This window comes from Aythya ferina (genome assembly GCF_964211825.1).
Source record: "Aythya ferina genome assembly, chromosome: 1".
In the NCBI taxonomy this organism is placed as follows: domain Eukaryota; kingdom Metazoa; phylum Chordata; class Aves; order Anseriformes; family Anatidae; genus Aythya; species Aythya ferina.
In genome coordinates, this window is record NC_140296.1 from 12,108,600 (window position 1) to 12,128,590 (window position 19,991).

At 46.9% G+C, this 19,991-nt stretch overlaps 1 protein-coding gene and 1 long non-coding RNA gene across 5 annotated transcripts in view; both read right to left on the reverse strand.

The window, feature by feature from the left end:
• MTMR2 (myotubularin related protein 2) overlaps positions 1 to 16,747 on the reverse strand; it is a 59,328-nt gene extending 42,581 nt beyond the window's left edge. The window contains exons 1-2 of one of the 4 annotated variants that reach the window (XM_084536679.1): positions 12,728 to 12,939; positions 12,159 to 12,229 (exon numbers count right to left, since the gene is read on the reverse strand). In XM_084536679.1, the coding sequence (XP_084392805.1) occupies positions 12,159 to 12,163 (5 nt within the window). In that variant the 5' untranslated portion in view covers positions 12,164 to 12,229; positions 12,728 to 12,939. Of the gene's footprint in view, positions 1 to 3,904; positions 4,146 to 12,158; positions 12,230 to 12,727; positions 12,940 to 16,573 lie in introns of those variants that run through there. The other 3 variants (XM_084536677.1, XM_084536678.1, XM_084536680.1) reach the window with 3 other exon arrangements.
• On the reverse strand, positions 5,818 to 8,979 carry LOC311445066. The gene is made up of 2 exons (XR_014698183.1): positions 8,891 to 8,979; positions 5,818 to 7,506 (listed from the first exon to the last, which is right to left on the reverse strand). It is a non-coding gene; the product is annotated as an uncharacterized lncRNA (long non-coding RNA).
• Positions 16,748 to 19,991: the final 3,244 nt, after the last annotated feature.

Genomic DNA, 19,991 nt, shown 5'->3' on the forward strand with positions numbered 1-19,991 from the left:
AACCAGCTCAGACCCCTTGGATGCGTGCCCTCGAGCCTCGTTTCAGCCCGGTTTCCTCACATTCAGACCTCACCTTCCAAGTGCTCACCCTGGTGTTTGCAACTGTTTAACTAATTTGATTTTTTAAGGCACATTAAGAAAAAAAAAATCACACTTTTTTTAATCATTCCTCAAAGCAGCACTAATTCACTGCACAGCATCCCATACGGAGACGGCACTTACTAAAAATCAGCAGATGCTGGAGGTGCCGCGGGCTCTGACACCTCTCCCTCGGCCCCCGCTGCGCCTTCTCCTCCCGCAGCTCCAGCCGGGGGAGCCAGAGCTTCGGCAGGAGCCTCCGCCAGCCCAGGCGTGTGTGCACTGAAACGTGTGTTCGAGGTGAGCAACGTTTTCAAGACATTCAGCACAGGTGGAAATAACTAAGCGAGGGATGCACCAGCAGCTAACCCAGGTGCCTGGCTTCGTTTGCACCCTCAGAGTGACCACCGCCAAGTCACCGAGCAGTAAGGTGTTAATAAAAACATCTGCATCACGGATTTCACGTCCTTTAGTCACAGAAAATGAAGCTGGGAAGACTTTTCACCGGGAATATCAGTCTCTCCCTCTGCCCCCAAGCTAGGGCAAGCTACACCCAAGCAATCCCCACGTTGTGTCTGGCCTGCTCCTAACTGCTCCCAGGGGAAAGCACTAACAGAATGATTAAAGTTTTTCTGCTTACACAACTTGTCTGCCCCCGTACGATCCCAGCCCTTACCTACTACGCAAGCAGTGATTATCTAATCATAATAAATCAAAGATTTTTTATGAAATTCTTGGTTAATTTTGCTTTGGCAGGCTGAGGGGCAAACTGCTCTGTGCAGGGAAAAAAAAGAGAGAGAGAGAGAGAGAAAGAAAGAAAAGAGAACCATAATCCACAGCGATCCTGAGCTGTGAGAGCGTTTTGTGTTTGTTGATCACGCCTGGCTTCAAGTGGGTTTTAATGAAGGAAAGCATTTGCATTTTAGAAGGGATTTTTCAGAGGCTCCCAGCACCAGCATCCCTCCACCAGCGTCCCCGTGCTCCTGCAGAAGACACCAGTGGCATCAGGGGCAGCTTTTGGGAAGCAGAGCCTGCGTGCACACGGACAATCCCCTTGCACAGCTCCGTGGAGGTCGTGCAGGGGCTGCTCGTGTCTGTCCTCTTCAGCTGCTCACAGGAGGGAGCGGAGAACCGAACCGCTGCTGCCTCACGACTCCCCACCTCCTGCCACATTCAGGCTCCGGATCCGCTGCCTGGAGAACTAATTAGCCTGATGGCACACCAGAAGTTGATTAGCTTTAGTGGTTTAGGCAATCCGGAGTTTGTCCCTGCTGCCAATACAAGAAGAAAGATCCCACAGCCCGGGAGGCGTGTAAATAGCCACTGCCTTGGAACATCATTAAGGTTTTATGGCACAGCATTTGGGCTCCCCAAGTACTTTTGGCTCTTCCTACAGGAAAGGAACAGAGTGCAGATGCTCCAGAACAGACCTGTGAAGACCAAGGACCTCCAGAAGTGCTGCTCTTCCCATGCTGCAAGCCCAGGCAGCTCCACAGCACCCATCCTGATGTCTGTGAGGTGCCAAAAGAGACCCCTGCTGGGTTCAGGAGCATCGTCAGGGAAAGCACCTTGCTCCTGTCACTGCTGTTCCCACTTCTCCCCCAGCAGAAGCAGAAAACAGGGTTAGGATGCCATTAACGCTGACATACGTCTTTCATCTTAATAATTATTCTTATTTAAATGCATTTTTACAGTCAGATTTTGAGTGATAAATGAGCCCAAATGAGGGCTGGCAGCACAAGGGTCTCACACCGTGCCTGCGTGCAGCGTTAGCCCCTGGGCTGTAGGGAACCCGAACACACAATTCATGTGAGAAGTACAATGGAAACCAAGCACAGTGCCTCAACTCTTGATGAAGTGCTCCTTGTTGTTATTAAGGACTACCCCACAACACGCCAGGTGGTTTTCCAATGTAACCCAACCCCAGACAGATGCCCTCTGGTGATTCCTGTTGAGGCAGCTGAAAGGCATTGCTGGCTGCAGCAGCACTGAGGGAACGCCAGCACGCTCAGCCTGAACCGTCAGCAACGACGTACAGAAACTGCAAACAAATGTCTGAGACACGCAAACTTACGCTATGAAGGTGCAGGGGAAATATCTGGGGGGGAAGGCGGCGGTAAAGTCTTCGGTCGCTTCAAAAGCTGCCATCAAACAGCATCCGCCAGAGCCACCCGAGGCAACCTCCACCCCCCGACCCTCGTTCCGATTCAAATAATGTGGTGTAGGCAAAGGCAAAGGACACGGAACGTAAACTTGCTGCTGTTTGCTTTGCTAGCTGTTATTTAGGGAGCCTGAAGATGAAATTACTGCTTTTCTAGAGTACATAAGCAACAGTTTTCCAGAGAAGAAAGCAAAGGTGGCAATTTGACCACATGAGGGTCCAGGAGCAACCCCATGAATTCAGGCCCTAGATCTCGAGGAAGAGTTCTTAGGAAGCTTGCCTCTTTCTGTTTGGCAAAAACATTTATTTATATATATATACACACGCACATAAATATACACCTTCCTAAAGGTAAGTAACGATCCTATGCAGAAAGGGACTGGGTACCAACTCTCTGAAAAACTACTCGCTGTTAATTTCTTCAGACTTTGAAAATAGATGGGAGTTTAACACCCTGAACTCTCAGGAAACCTGCTGAGACAGAAAGGAAAATAAGCCATCTCTGGAAAATAAGCCATTTTTATTTACAGCATATGCGTAGGGCTTTAGGACAATTTTATTTATTTATTTATTTTTTTCAACTGCTATCTGAAAAAACTAACCTGGCTCCCTCTGATAAGTAACAACCCAACTGCAGCCACAGATGATCAAGTCATCCCTCCAACGCCTTCTTTAGGAATATTCCTTCCTTGCCACTACAAGCAGCTGCTTCCTTGCCTGCAAAGGTGTGCCAATTACTCACATGCTAATTGGCATCGGCTGCTCACACCACTTCTTCTCTATCAACCTGTGTGTTTTGTTTCAGTAGTCAGAGGAACGACATGGAGTTTGAGTTGCAAAGGTCATAAATGAGAAAAGCACCGCAGAGCGCAAATTTCCATTTCCTTTCTTCCTGTTTTTGTGGAAGTTTCTCATTACGCGCATTCCTAAAAATTAATCAAGGTGGAAACAGCAAATTAATGTCGACTGGTGGCAAATACAATTTCATTTGGAAGCTTTGGATGCCAAGGGAACAGGATCCAACAGGTTCAAATTGACAGCACCTGCAGCACCTGGGCACTTTTCTTAAGAGCAGAATTACGCAGAGGTACTGAGCACTCCCTGCTCGCTTCCCACACTCAAGCCAACAGCTCTCCCTCTTCAATGCTCTCAAGGCTCCCGTTTCCTTCACAGAAGGGAAGAGAAATTCCAAAAAACCTTTTGGGTCCTATCGGAGCAGCAGGAGACAAACCAGCGCTTGTTCCCTGTGAATATCACTTTGTCCTGGCTGGAGCTGCCCGGGGAACCCAGCTGCTGAGAGATCAGGCTCTCGGCTTCCAGCAGCTCCCCGTGGGGCTGAGCAAGGCGAGGAGGACCCCGCAGTCCTTATAGGTACTTGTGTTTGTATGGGAAGTCCCCTGCACACGTAGCCCTACACATTCCTCTGCTCAACCTGCCACAGGCTCAGAGGCGGCAGAAAGCCTCACACAGACACGCTCTTGAGGGGAAGGAGAGAACCAAGTGCCAGGCTCTCCCTGGCATCCAGTTCATACACTAAAATAACGTGCCCTCGCCATTCACCAGAGCTGCTGATGGCAGAGCTGGCAACATAAAAAGAAGAGATTTCAGCGAACAAAGCGCCGTGCATGTGCGTGACGGACCGAAAATAGCCCCCGTGCCACTTGCCTGAACGGAAAGGATTCGCTCCTGTTGCCAAGCAAACGCGGGTCTCAGCCTGACTTCACGTTCCAGGGGAAGAAAATGGCATTTTGTAGAAGTTGGTCCTTTTAGGCAGCATCCCGAGCTGGATATAGAGTACGTCTTCTCCCATGAGCCAGAGGGAACGTCCTATATTTTGACCGTGAGCACGCTTTTCTAGGAATGCAGATGCTGCTCTCAACAGTTACACAATGCACTACAGTGTCACGAGCACCGTTCATGCCCCATTAGTCATTCTTTCATTTATTTATTTTTTTTTTTTTTACTTACCAGAAAATCACAAAAGGCCTACAGTGTGCGTGGAGCGCTTGCTGAACAATAGGCTGATTGTTGAAAATATTTGCAGGATTCCAAGAATAGAAAGCCAACACCCAAAGACAAACCAATACGGGGCATGTAATTAATACCAGCAAGCAGCCCCACGTAGCACGCTGTCATGAGTCAAATGACCCAGAAGGTAAAAAAAAAGAGGAAGAACAGCAGCAGCGAGGGGCCTGAACCAATGTGTCCTGATGAGCACGTGGAAGATGATTAGGAAATGATCTGCATTCACACAAGGAACAAAAGGGGTGCTGCGTTTCTGACAAGCTCCGGGCTGGTGTGGGACGATACACAGCTATGAGGAAGGAAACAGAAAGCCAAAAAAATGAATTTTGTCAAGAAGTTCTTAGACTTCTGCTGGAACTGACATTTTGCCTCCGTTTCACCAGCTTCTCAGAGTCCAAAATTAGTTCCTATCTCCTGAAAGCAGGCTGATAATCCAACGCTTTCGTCTGATTCCAGTTCCTCATGGATGGGTGGGCAAGGCCAGCGACCCATCTCCAGGTGAGATGAGGGGAAAGCCAGGCCAGCTGCTGTGGCTCTGCCCTACCGCTCGTGTCAGAGAGGTTTGACACTTTCCACAGGTGTTTCTGCGCATCTGGGGCTGTGCTTAAAAACTTTGGGGTTTCCAATCTCCAGGACAGACCTTTGGGAATCCAAATCCAAACATTTGCTGGTGTTAAGAGACCATCAGTGTCTCTTAGCTCTACCTGGGCAAGAGGCCATTTCCTGGGCTCATTTCATGCAGAGAAGCAGGAGACGTGGGTGGTGTTCTCATCTCCTCCAGCTGAGCAACCTTGGATTTACCACCGCACCTTGGCTACAGAGGGCTGGCAACATCCAACTTCCTCCTCAGGTACTTTGAATACAGACAAAAGTCATTATGGAAATCATAAATGCTGTTCAAAACCACGTTTGCTGCTCACAGTATTTACCATACAAGCTTCCACCTCCTTCCTTCAAAGTATATGAAGCCAGAGTAAAACATGCAAGAAAAAAAAAAAAAAAAGATGGGGGTTTTGATGCAAATTTGACAATCCCATGCTGAATTACAATAACCCTAAAGTTTGAGGGCAAGGAGAAACAGGAAAACAGAGAGCAACATATGACCTCATATAGCAAAGCATTATAAACAAAAATAAATACTTTGTTTATTTTAAAATCCTTGTTGTTTTTTTGTTCTCTGTTTTGATTTAAAGGAACCTATTCATTTGATCAAGGAAAGAAATCAAAATACTACCTATCCTGGGAGGGACTCATCTTAAGACAGGAAGGAAGTAGGGATAAATAGACAGGTACAACTTCTCTTTTACTGCTTGTATTTTGGTAATTCTTGTTTCTAGCTACATGCTGAGGCCCAGTTACGTGTGGTTTATCCAAACGTATGGGTACTTCCCCCGGTTCATGTGCTCTTTCAGTTTTTCCTTAGGTTCTTTTCTATGTCCCTGTTTAAAAAACACCTGGGTAAGAAAGTACCACGTATTGTTAAATGTTCTCATTTTCTTTCAAACACGCACCACGCAGCCCCCTCGCCCCAATAAACCAAACACCCACAGGAATTAAAAATACCAGCAATTTACTCATCAAAGACAGGAGCTGCTCCATACTGGGAATAATCAAATGAAGGAGGGAAGGATATATAAATACAGCCAGTCTGCAGAGTCACGTATCACCCAGCAAAACACCCTGGTATGCTTTCACAGACAGCGTGCAGCTGCGTGCTCTGCCACGGTCAGCTCAAAAAAGGATTTGGAACAGCAGTGCTCTGTTGGCAGCACAGTCCCTCCGCAAAGGTGGTCCCCAGAGGAGTTACAAAGCTAAAATACTATCAGGAGTTTGATAATTTGGTGGGTTTCTTTCCAAAAGTTCAAACCAAGGAGGTTTTCAAAAATGTTGGGCTCTCCTTAAGCTGATGGAAGATACACATGCTCAACAACTCTGAGGTCTGAGGTTCTTCAAAGCCCCCAGGTTCACCACTCACAGCTGGGTCCAGGTTTTCCAGGAACATAATCCCATTTATTACCTAAATACAAAGCCCAGTTTCCAAAGTGCTCAGCAGCCATCGACTCCTCCTGTTATGGCCCAAGTTTGCCAAAGGGCTCCACACACCCACCCCACTGGCCAGCTGTAGGTTGGGTACACGCTGAAAACAAAGGCGCCTTACACTGAAATGAGACATACACAAAGTTTACGAGCTCAGCTGAAGGTTTTCTGTCCATACCAGTTCCCGTGTGTTTGAATGTGAGCTTATCTCCCACCATCTAGCCACAGCCACTTCCTCCGGATACCTCTGCTTGCCTCCAGAAGCAATCAGTGCCTGCAGAGATCAACCTAACCCAGTAAGGAGTAGGAACAACGAGGTCTGGACAGGCTCAGCTCCTCCGGGCACATACCAGCAGTTTCCATGCTCCCACTCAGCCGATGGAAATCCTGTCAGGGGAGCTGAGAACATCATTCTGCGCTGTCAGTGTGGATAGCCACCCCTGCTCAGCTGAGTTACCTGGGGAGTGTGCTGGTGCTGAGGGTAGGGAGGTGTTAGACACCTGCCCCACACGGAGATGTGGCAGTCTGAGCTGGGTCCTACCCTGCTTTCCACAAGGTGAGTGCCATGTGGCACAGAGGTTTGTGTTTGATTTTGTTTTCAGTTGAGCACGGCCTTTTGTGGACACCAGAGAAGGCACAAGGAAAGAAGGAAAAGCAAAAATGAGAGAGATTAGTACTTCTCCAATCGAGAGAAGTCTTGGCCAAGAGAATCCGCACATGTTCACGACATCTTTCTCATCCAGGTATTTCCTTCTGTTGAAAAGGGAAGAAGCATTTTCCTTAATGGAAAAGCTGACGTGGACACCCTTCGCAGCTCCATCTGTTTAAATGCAAAGTTTGTCCTAAGCTATCACTTTTACTCCTCTGTCAAGCACAGTTAAAGTTGTTCAAAGGTTACAAAATCTACTGGTGGCCACAGCAGACAGATGTACACCCGCACACGAAGAAACGTGGCTTAGGAAACCAGGCCACAAATCTCTGCTCTCTTCTCAGTTGCCAAGAGATTTAGCTACCATGTGAAAAAGAGGAATAACAGGAGTTAAGAAATAGCTCCTTCCTTTTTTTGGAGCGGAGACCAAGCCAAACTCCATACACTCTTTGTCCCTGACGCAAGATGAGGAGGGGGTGGAGGTGTTTGCATCTGAAGTCGTCGCTGCAGGCTCTCGTACACGCACTGGGGAGAAACCGAGATGAGTCCCCACTGTCTGCAAAAAGAAACCCAGAGACTAGCAGAGATGTGCATCAGAGAGGTCTGCAGGCAAATCCCATCCAGGATGCCTGTATTGTTCTTTATGCAAGGTGGAAGCACGAGGTGGAGTCCAGAATTAGAAGTCATTATAAGAAAGTTATTAATTAGTTAGAAGTTATTAGACGAAATAAATAAATAAATAAATAAAAGAGATATCACCCCCATGGTGCTAGAAGCAGCAGTGGCCACCAGGAGCTGCACCCCAGCAGTGCCTGCAAGTGAAGGGCACAAGCCCTGAGCACGTCCACGAACAGCCCCATCCTATTCCTCTCACCCTGGCTTTCAGTGACCATTCTGGTAGCATCCCTAACCTTTGAGCAAAAAGGCTTTGGAAGAACTTTGTCAGAGGTGTAAGGGGTCATTTTCTATGTAGAGATGGGATGACGATTCCTAGACTGAAGGATTCAGCCCAGATTTTCAAGAGAAGCCTACTCTGAAAGCCAACCTGGCTAAAATGGAAGCAGAAGACCCCCATTTTTCATCTCTTTACCAGAGGTGTTCCGCTTACAAATATTATTAATATTACTATGAGATGCTGATCGTTTTGTCCTCATTAGAGGTATCCAACCACTGGTTAAACCAAGCTCTGCTCGGAGTCAAGTAGAGCTTGGTTTAGCCATCAGTGCCTCCAGCAGTGCCTCTCTGGTAGCACAGGCTGCAGTCACTCCCCACTACCTCCAGCATCTGCTCTCCACAGCAGCAGGACGGCTCCTCCAGTCACACGTGCAACCAGCTCAGTGCAGTCAGCTGAAACAGCTGATGGGGTTGGTCCTGCCACCTACCTGCACAAATCAACTACAGGATTTTCTAACAGAACAATAAAAATAAGCAGGAATGCTTTACTCTCAGGAGAGGCAGGAGGTATGGATGAGGCTGTGGTTCAGGAGTTCAGTAATTCAGGTATCAGTGTCCTTTGGGCCAGGAAAGTTAAAAAAAAAATAAAATAAAATAAATCACAAAACCAATTTGCTCACTAAACAACAAGCAATGTAAGATACATCAATAAATGTGGGACCAATTCAGTCCATCAGTTAAATTTTTGTTTAAAAATTTGGTTTAGTTGTGACAACAATTTCTCTCTTTGGCCAGGTGCCTATACCTAATTTGTTGTATTTCTGGTATCTGTGTATGGTGCAACCACAGTTTTGTGCTGACAGCAGTACTAAGCAGTCATTCTATATGGAATGAGATACAACTAACACAACCATGTTGTATAGAGAAATGCAGTAGCCCAGCACGATAGCAAAGGCTTGGAGAGTGAAGATGCAGGACGTGGCATAGAGGAGCACAAAGGATGCTAAGGGCTTGGCACGGAGACCCCATGGCTATAAACAACTCACCAATGGTCAGCTGAAGAAACACAGACCAGGAGCTGGACAAAACTGGTTTTAGGGGTAACAGAGAACACAGAAAGAATATCTAGTATCTGTAAAAACAATCAGATATAGTAAAAAACAGAGGCAACATGGAATTGCAGACTGATGAAGGACAAAAGGTGTAAAGTTGTATTATCAAATACATTGAAATGGTCCCAGGTGGATCCTGCAGTAAGGAAAGCAGGCACCACCACCAAGAACCTCTCACTCCTCACAGCAAAGGATGCTGACAACTCCCTGTAAGAGCCACCACCACCAGAATAAAACCTTCAGCCATAAAAACCAGAGGAGCAAGAAAGGGGTGAGCCTAACTCCAGGAAAACGGGCAGAAACTAAAAACTGCACGTATGACAGTTTTAACCAATTATTCTTTTTCTGTAGCAATTCAATCTGGACAAATAATGATTTGGCTTGCAGGATTTCAGTTACCCAAACAACAAATTCTTGTTAGATACAGTTGTGTTGCCTTTTTGCCCATGAACAAGATTTTGAGTGCAACACTTTGTGCTGGCACACACTCTTTATATCACAGTAAATTAATCCAGATAAAACTGTTTATTCTAACCAGGTGTCACCTGTCTTCCCAGAATAAAGAAAAAAAAAAACACCATAAACTTGTGTTCTCTAACTAACAGCAGAAACATTATCACACACCCACACCTGATCCAAATCAAACACAAACCTTCAGGTGATCTAACATCAGTGATACTGCAGCCACGGCCAGAAGACTGCAGGATGACGAGATCTGTCAAGTGGGAGCAAAATGACTGGAAATACCACTTTGTAGGGGTTATGGACGAGAAAACCGCTAACGCTTTCCCTTCATCAAATGCATCAGGGCTCAGAAAACAATGGAAAAGAATTTATGGAGCAGACAGGCGGAAGAGAAGCAAGGAACAGAACTACCTTGAAATCACTGGAAAATTACTGAGTGAGAACATCGTCTGGCAAAAGAAACCACAGATGGTAGGAAAAGGAAAAACAGAGTTTGTTTTTGAAAAGTTCCACTGATTTTCTGTTGTTGTCTTTCACGGAATTTTTCTTCAATTATCTCCCAGTTACTGGGGCCATAAAACAGCCAGATGTTTTTTAGTTAAAAACAAAGACTTGGGGTAATTACTGTGAAAACATCTCTTCTGCAGAGTCTCCCATCGCGGGGTTATCCCGATCACCTCTACAAGCAAAGCACTTCATTACCTTCCCGGCGCCCTCTTCGTTACGCTGGAATGGGCTTCCCGTGGACAAATGACAAGATCACTTTTCTCACGTCCCCTTTTACAGCTACACCTTGTACATGGCACCTTATCAGCATGACCTCTGGAAGACTTCTGACACATTTCTAATGTATGCTTGCCGGTTTTCTCCCCCCCTTCTGGTAACACAAGCTGTTTGGGGTATGGATCGGGTCTCTTTTTATATCACCTGATACCTCCAGCAGGAAAAAACAGTAACAGCAAGGCAGGGCATCAGGAAAACATTCCTGAAAAAGAGGACTCCTGATTCTGCTGAGCCGCCCAAGAGGCATTACGACCTCCTCAAACGCAGTTCTTGCCTTTGTACAAGAGCGATAAAAGAATTAGTAAAGAAGGAAAAGTGACCATTAAAGTGTCAGAAATAGGTAACAAAGCAGGTCAAGATCAGTGTTAAGTTATAGCAGGAGCACAATCACATAACAGATAGGGGTTGTGTAATTTGGCATCACCGGGTCAGCTGAAGTCTTAAATTCAGGCTCTGCGATGGTGCCTGTGCTGCAAGCAGCCCGTGGTTAAGGAGCCATGTGTAAGACTTAAAGCTGTCCAGCAAACAGGCTGTTAGTCAACACAACAGCACCAGCTCTCTTCAGAAAAGGCAGCACCTGACGGGACCCAAGGGAGCCGTGTTCTGAGCCCAGCTTTGCTCCTCACCAGCTGTCAGCTCTTGCCTCATCTCCCCACAGCAGTTTTTCATCTCATGCCCAGATCCTCTCACTCTTTGCCCAGTATCTCAGCAAGGAGCCCCAGCTCTCTGCTCCACCAGCTTCGTGGAGTGACCCGCCAGGCGTTAGTAAAAATAGAGGAGTGCTGGCTTCAGCATATTGCAATAGCTGCTCCCTGGCTTTTCAACACAGAAATGGCCTCTGAACAGTAATAGAACATCAATTATGACACAAGAAACAGGTGAACGTCAATTATATTTTGTGATCTCAAATGGAAACATACTTAAAAAAACAAACGTGTGCACTTTTACTGTGCATTTAGAGCCTGGACAAAGGAATTTGCATGTGCCCAACAGGAAAACTAAGGCCGAAGGCTCACGTGCCGAGAGAGGCAGGAGCTGAAACACAGGTGCCAAAAACTGCTGCTAAAAACAATTCCCATGTTCTTCAGAGGTAATAGTTTCTCCTCCCAAGTGCAGTGCAAAAAAATAGCCAAACAGACTTCAGATCTGTATTTTCACTATTTTCTGCCCCAAATCTTCATATCCTAAATACAGATTCCCATTTAAGTTTTGGATGCCCCATCCCTGGAGGTGCTCAAGGCCAGGCTGGATGGGGCTTTGGGCAACCTGGGCTGGTGGGAGGTGTCCCTGCCCATGGCAGGGGGTGTTGCTGGGTGGGCTTTAAGGTCCCTTCCAACCCAAACCATTCTGTTAATCCATGATTTTACATATCATGAAGTCAAACTGTTCTTTATCTTCACAACATACAGTACTTGAAGAACCTCTCTCAGAACAGACCTTAGTTGCAAGTAAGTGTTATAAATTATCACTCTCTTATTAAAATTAACGATAATGAGCCTGCCTGGAGCTGCTAATTGGTTCTAGGCACAGTGTTAAGTTTCTCAGATACAGAAAATCAGTTCATTATCAACACTCAGCCAGCAATGTACTTGTCTTCAGCAGCAATAACTCTTGAGAAATCCTGCTTTGGACATACAAGAAATCAAATGCAAGAAATACTCTCAAACTCCAGGAAGAAAAAGACAGCTACTCACATTTCACCAAACACCAGAACTGGCAAAAATCTTCCTTTTCAGACTCTAACTTCAATGACTCATCACAAAACAACTCAATCAGCAAATCTCACACATCTGGTAGCAATGTGGTGCTAGCGAGCCCTCCTCAGCCAACAGCTCACAGCCCCAGCTCCTTCCAGCATCGCTCTCTTCTGCGGGGAAAGAATTCCTGCAACACAGCCTTAAATCAGAGCAGGTATTGACAGGGCCTTATTGGAGATGAACGGGGGAGTTCATACCTCATGGAGCTATTGCTCCAGCAGGCCTGGCTGCACTGATTTACACAGAGCTTATGCTTTCAGCGTTATCCCTGCAAACATAAGGACAAGGAGCGTGATTATTTTCACATGCTGCAGCAGAAAGTGCACGGGATCCTCTGTAGCTGCAGACCTCAGCGGATGATAATCACCAGCAGAGAGGTGGCAACAAGCAACCAGAAAGTGGTAACATCAAACACCGCTACCCTCGTGCTGGCAGGAAGCATCTGCCCACTGCCTTATCTCATTTCATACCGAGGTTGAGGTATCACTGACATCTCCTGCAGCAGTTTCCTTCCAGTACAATCACCTCCACATGTTTGCACAGGCAGCACAAATTTACCTCCAGCGGGCCTAAGAGAAAGACTCTCAGCTGTTTCCTTTGACCGCTGTTCAGGCTGGGCTGCAATATGCTTTTCAAGGAACATTTTACAGGAACACGAGGAGATATGTTCATTCAGAGACCAAGGCACAGAATCACATGCTGCACAAACAAAACACCCAATCCCCGTTAACGAAAAGTAAATTAGATATCTGAAGTTTGATGTCACCTTTTCCTTAAAGTCGCATGCTTTGTTAAAGTCATACTCAGCTATATCTGGCTTTTCCTTCCCAAAAGGCAAGGTCACGGCAGAATTTTGCTGGCTGTTACTTTGAATTCCAGAGGTCAGAGGGCCCACGTGCAGCTTCAGATTAAAAAGCAAAACCACAACTCCACCTAAAAATTCATTTTGAGGGAGGTCTTTCCAAAGAAGTCTGCTTACCTACCGCAGGTGAAAGGTATTTCTCACTCACCCAGCATCCCCAGGCCATTTTAAAGATAAATAAGGAGTCCAAAGCACTGAGTAAAGCTTGCTCTTCTGCACGTAGCCATGCTGCAGTTCAAAGACAACATTAGGATCAGTGTTTTACCCTGTTCCTTTCTGTCCTGTGGGTTGTTCCTGGCCTGGATTGGCACCCAAGCACTCCTTGCAAGCTGCTAGTTCCCTACCAGAGCAGCTCTCTAGGAGCAGCTGGCTCATGCTCACCTGCCTTCCACAAGAACAGGATCCAGGGAGAAAGCCCATCCTAAATATTGTCCTTTGGAAACCACGGGGAGCTGCAGAACCCAGTGCCTTGCCACCCAAAGCTAGCACGAGGTGAGATAGCTCAGGCTTGAGAAGCAGAATAGCTCTATCAGCACAATTAAGAGGGCAGTTGGGTTAATTACCTGTGACCTGCTCATCTGGAACCAACTCAGTATTTCCACACGGAGCTTGGGATTTTCTACAATGCTCAAACATCTATACTGTGGGCCTCACACTTTTTCAAATATTTATAGTTGGGACGGAAAGTAGATAACATTTATTTGGTTATTCTCATATCTTACTCAAGGAGCACTGGTACTGCAGGTTACTTGGGTCTATTAAAACATCAAAGCAACTTTTGCTGTCAAATACCTTTATTATAATATTCCATTTTCACTATTGAAAGACAAATGAACATAATAATATATGTTTTTTCTAAGGCATTTATTTATGTGAGCAACTTTACGTGTGAGTAAACTCTATCAGACGTGCCTTGCTGAGGTGTTAGGTCGTAAATATCTCCAGAAATATGAAACTTACTTAGCTTCTGAGCTGAAACTGAAAGAATCCCAAGTATGTATTGCTGGATATATTTGATACTAGCACCTTTCTGAGTATTAGGAATCTTGCATAAAACAGGTCAATAAAACAAAACTCTCACTCTTTGCATTGCTAGTTAACTGTGAACCTAGGATGAGTGCCTTTCTGCTCAGTTGTTGTTGCCGTTCCTTTTAAATAAAAGAGATTACACAGCCTGATGACAGCACCCTCATAATTCATTGTGCTCCCCACATCAACCCCAAAATGAACTTAAAAAACAAACAAACAAATAAATAAACACAGTAAGAAAAAGATGAAAATAAGTGTGTCCGTACAAATATGTTTCGACGCATTAGCTTCAGAGAGATTGTTTTGGTGCATAAAATCAGATTGCACTGCAGATTTAATGAAAAATAACTAAAAAAAAAAATAAAAATAAAAAGATCATAGTCCAGTTCATATGAAAACTGATTATGTACAAGTATCACCAGATTTGTAGGGGGAGCTGGTAATAAATATTCTGAAGGTCCCCAGGCGTCTGTCATTACAAGAACTTCATTTTACGTCCATGTAATTTTGCTCTAATCTTAACCATTCCAACTAACCACTTCACAGAATACTCAAGACGAGCTCTTTTCAATCAGTAACAGCAAAGGAAAAAGATGTATTTCTGATACCCAGCTAGAGAAAAAGAAATGTTGTTTGGAACACATCAAAAATTTGGCTAGCTTTATCCTACAAGTTAGACACTGGAGCAGAGACTTGAAATTCTGGAAGTTTTAGGATAAGCTTTTTAATACCCCAAGAAATCCATTCAAGTGTAGGGCCTTTCAAGACTTGGAGGAGTGTCTCGTGCATGCTCAGTAGAGACAGGTTTACCATCCCCATTTCCCAGCAATTCCCTCTGTGCAGGGCATGCTGCTGAGAGAGGCTCTTCCAAGAAAAGCTTTCCTTCCATGGCCTCAGGCCCCAGTGTCTCTTATGGTGACTGACCTTCGGATTGGGTCCATGTTGCCCAAACTGATGCAGAGGGGAAAAAAAAATGTATACTGGGGATGTGAGGAAAAGGTGAAAAGAGGCCTCTAGGCGTCTGGCAGGGCACAGGTAAACTGCACAAATAAACTGTTAGAGAGAACAGAATAATTTGATGAAGGAGGGCAAAATGAGGATGAGGAGTCATGAAGGACTCAAGAAGGAAGAATCCCAGGAGAAAACTGGGTTGTGCCTTCCTGGGGGGCAATAAAGCTGAGCATGGGCATGTGGGGCAACCTGGTAGAGAGGCCAACCCCACCATGGCCTGTAGGAACAGGGGCAGAGCCAGGAGATCCAGGGATAGGATCATCCCTTTTACTCAGCACTCACTGTAGTGTTTCTGGGCATCCTGCTTTTAATCCCCCAGTACAGAAAAGACACCGATGAACCAGAGGGAGCTCAGGAGAGGCCTCTGAGATGTGAGGGCTGGAGTGCATGCCCTTTGAGGAGAAGCTGGGGGAGCTGGGCTTGTCCAGCCTGGAGCAGAGTGGACTTTGGGTGGATCCACGAGCACCCCTAGAGCCTCCACAGAAGGTATTGAGGAGATGCACTGCCCAGAGAGATTGTGTGGTCTCTGTCCTTGCAGGTTTCCAATACCAGGCTGGAAAAAAACCCTGAGCAGCCTGACCTGCCCCCAGTGCTGTCCCTACTGGGACAGAGGGCTGAGGCACTCTGAGGTCCCATCCCTCCCCTGCCCCGTGCTCCTACACCCTACAGCAAGACGTGCTTTTGAGTCACAGCATGGCTGGGGTTGGAAGGGACCTCTGGAGATCACCCAGTCCAACCCCTGCCGAGCAGGATCACCTAGAGCATGCTGTGGAGGATGGCATCCAGGCGGGTTTGGGATGTCTCCAGAGAAGGAGACCCCACAGCCTCTCTGGGCACCCTGTGCCAGTGCTCTGTCACCTCACAGTACAGAAGTGCCCCCTCGTATTGAGCTGGTACATCCTGGGCTTCAGTTTGTGCCTGTTGCCTCTTGTTCTGTCACTGGGCACAGCTGAAAAGAGACCAGCCCCATGCTCCTGACAACCTCCCCTCAGATATTTATCCACATTGATGAGGTCTCCCCTCAACTTCTACAATGAATTTCACCTGAAACGTAATTATCAAGCGTTTCCACGAGTCGTGAACTTCAGGCCAACGCAATTCTTGTGCGTTCCATCCCAAATTCATGTAATACCAACAGAGAAAACTGATTTTTATGGGTATAAATACAGTACGTGGATGCTGTATTCGGTGGCTGCTGTGCATACTTCTCATTTCCTCCCCGATAACCTGTGCGAGGCACAGGACGCCTCTTCCCAGTTTGTGTGACTGAAGGACCTCGGAAATCACCCACAGAGAATTAAAAGGCCATTAAGACTGCAAATTAGAGCTGGGAGGGGACACATCCCCGCGGATTTGTTGCTGAAGGCTCAGACCAAGGCCCAGCCTGGCATGCAGCGAGCACCCTTTGGGGTGCAGCACCAGGGCTGCTCCTGGCACCCCTCCCAGCAGACCCCCACCTTTACCGCTCCCTCCCCAAACCCACCGAAGAAACGTGACTTTAATTAGCATGATCACACACTGACGGCGGGGGCACCTCTACCAAAACCTTCACAATTCATTCCTAAATCGGTCGCATAGCGGCTGCCCCAGCGCCGCGCCCTGCATCCCTCCGAGCACCCTCTCCCCCCCATATCCCAAATCCCAAATCCCACACCCCGCTACGACCCCGGGCGGGCATGGAGGGCAATGGGGGACGACCCTGCTCGTTACCTGGAGAGGGAATCGCCGCTGGGCGGCCTCCCCACGGCCGCCGGCCGCCCGGCGCCGAGGCTCTCGCAGCTGGAGCTCTCCTCCATGCCGGGCGGCGGGGCGGCCCTCAGCCCCGGGCGCAGGGAGCGGCCATGGCGGCCCGGCGTGCTGCGCGGGGAAGGGCGGGCTGAGGCGGGGCGGCTCTGCCTCGGCTCGGCCCCCGGCTGCCGCAGCCTGCCCTCAGCCCTTGGGGGATCGGCTGGTGGCTGGGGGTGAAGGGGGAGGCTGGGGTGGTGTGGCAGCGAGGCAAGAGGGGTGGGGATGGGGGAGAGGGTGGGGGGCGGAATGGGCGAGGAGCCGCCCGTGGTAGCCTGGCTAAATCCAGTCACTGTTCGCCCTTCCTCTCCCTTCCTCTCCCCTGGGCATTCACCCTCTGCATCTGGACACCAAAGTCATTCCTAGAGGCTTGTAGCCTCTGTTAGTGGCATTATTTCTGTTACACTAGCCTGCAGGAGGCACAGACACCCCCCCCACACACACTTATGCCAAGCTCCATTCACGTTCTAAAAAAGAATTGTGCTCCCAAAATCCTTAATCACCCTTATACAATGCTTAATCACTCAAGGATCCCATCTGAAGATGATGGCCTCCACCAGGCCCAAATTACTCAGCTTCACAGGGTGCTGGCATGGATCCGCTGTGCACACGTGGAGGAAGAAGTTGTCGGGCTGACAGCTTGAGTACAGATATCACAGGTTGTGCCCATTTCTTTACCGTCAAAGATCACTATCGAAACGCAGGTAGTTCTGCAGGAAGGGCAACGTTCAGTTCCTTGAAGCAATCTGGCGAGCGAGAGAAGAGCTCTTTGCGTTATTTACAGACTGGGGAACTGCAGCTGACGCTCCCCTCACGCACCGTGCGGGTGCTGAACACACAGCTGTTTTGACAAAAATCCTACGAGGCAGACAAGAAACCAAAACACTGGGGACCTGTTAGTAGGCAGGTGGGTTTCCACTAAACCCCGCTCATCCATACTGCCTGTTGGTAAAGCAAACACCCAATGCCATGAACATCACCCCAAATGGCCGTCCACTTGAAACACAAACAGCCTGAGTGCTCTGTGGCTGTCAATGGTTACTCAAACATCCCTTTGCTCTCCGAAGAGCGAGCTGGGTGATATATCTCTGCCTATTTCCCGTTCTGTTCCTGTCGCTGGGGTATAACTCCGGAGCACTTTGAGTCACTTGCACGCCGGTGAAGACGAGCAGGTTGTTGGAGCAGCCCTGCCTGAGACAGCGCTAGGCTGCTGTGAAATTTCCTCCCTCGCTTTTCCTGCAGCGTCTTTCGGCTGCTGTTGAGCAAGCTTGATGTGGGATGGTTTTCAAGCTGGTTTAAACTTGAAAGCATGGCTTTGTTGAAGCAATTTTTCACTGTATTTTTTTTTTATTATTTCGAGTTCTAAAAAAAGTTTATAAATTGGCAAATGAGTTTGTCTAGCCTTTCTTTTTAGCATAAAAAACTGAGCTCGTGTAAACTTTTCTAAAATGCAAACTGTTTTCTGCGTAGAAGTGAGATTTCTGGTTTTAAAATCAATTAAAATTAATTATGAGTGTTTTATCGTAGGGTTAAAATCAAAACAAAATGCTTTGACATTATCAAAATGATTAATGGACCTGTCCTGATTTTGTTCTTGCTGTAAAAATTTTTCAAACGTTGATTTTTTTCCCCCTAGTTTGAGGCAGGAAACCTTTTAGAAGTGTCATTTGTTAATGGAAAATGTAAAACTGTTTTCCCCCATTCCTTTTTGCTTCAGCTTTCCGTCCCCACCTGCGTCTGGGCAAGCACTGTCTGCCAGAGCTGCGTTTTGTCGGAGAGGAGCTGGCAGGGGGTGCTGTAGCAGCAGTGGATGTGCATCTGTGGGAAGCAGTCACACAGCTCCTGGAAACCTTCTCCCACTGCTGCAGTCTCTTCCCAGTCTCTTTCAGGACTGAGCTCCTGAAGGTGGTAACCCTTAGGAGAGGCTGCTGCTGTAGAAGTAGTGTGGAGCTGTGCAGGGCTCCCTTTCAAGGCTTATCAGACTGATAGCCTCCTGCTGAGGTGCTATTACCCCTACTCCCACTGCCCGACATAGTTTGGTAGTGGTGCAGTTTAAAAAAAAAAGTCAAGTAGGAATAAAAACAATATATAAGCCCCCTTTGCTATGTGGAAGTATTAGAGTGCCTTCTTTTCTTCCTAATTTGCCATTGATGTGGCATCTCTAAGTAGTTTATTGATGAAGTGCTCTATTTGCTTTTCACTGCCCTGTTTTGTTCTTGGCCTTATCCCCAGGGCCTGTGAAGCCCTTTAGAAATTCCCACTGGTGCTTTGTAAATGAGAACAAAGCTAATCACCTCCTGGATCTCTCCTGCTGCTGAAAGAAACTACCAGTCTGCTCAGCGAGGCTTTTTGCTCAACAATACCACGTTTTCAGAGTCAGTCAGAATTTTCTGTCTGTGAAATGAGTTACCTCAGGGCTCCTAAAAGTGATGGAGAATTAACTAAAGGCCCTGACATAACCAAAACCAATTAAGGGCAATTCACAGGACTGTTTAATAACTGACACAAAATAACCACATTTCAGTATGTTAGCCTACTTTTGCTTGCCACATCCCTTTCATTACCATTATTTTACACGTATCATCAGTTGTTTTTTTACGCACCATCATTTTGTGATTTGAGCACAGGAAACAGTAGAGGAAAATTAACGTGAAGGATAAATAATAAAATTATCGGTATTCGTCTTTAAAGACATGTCACTGACACAGCTGAAGTAAATGATGTCCTTGAAGACTGACAAGAAAGTTTCTTCAAGCAAAGGTGTGGAAGATATTTCCCAAGTAAAGGATGAGCAGACATCCTCCAGTAGGTTTTGAAATTGTACTCGGTTCTAACTTTGGATTATAACACAAAAGAAGTGTAAAATATATAGCCCCTCTTTCTTAGGTGTTTAGAGGCTGCCAACGCTCTAGTGAATACAGAGGAAAGGGGATAATTTTATGCACCATGTAAAACATGATTAAGTGAGAGGAAGTAAAATTTTTGGCTCAGTCCTTCAAGTGTGAAAGGGAGATAGTGTTTGCGTCCATTGTATTTAAACTGCGTGCCTGTTAAGCAAGGGCCTTTCTAGCTCTGTGTGTGTGTGTGGTGCATACATCTGGTATAAGATAGATGAATGTGCCAGATGTTACAAATATCCCATGCCTGGAACTCCCTGGCTTTGCTGCTGCTCAGCACACAGGCCTCGTGTCTCACACTATGAGCACAGAGCTCCCCAAAACTAGGGTCGGTCACGCTGCCCAGCATCCAGGCACAACCTGGCTCTGTCTCCCTGCTCGTAGGGATCTTGTGGGAATGTTTGGCCAAGGTCTGTGACTCCTTGAATGAATGTAGCCAGGACAGC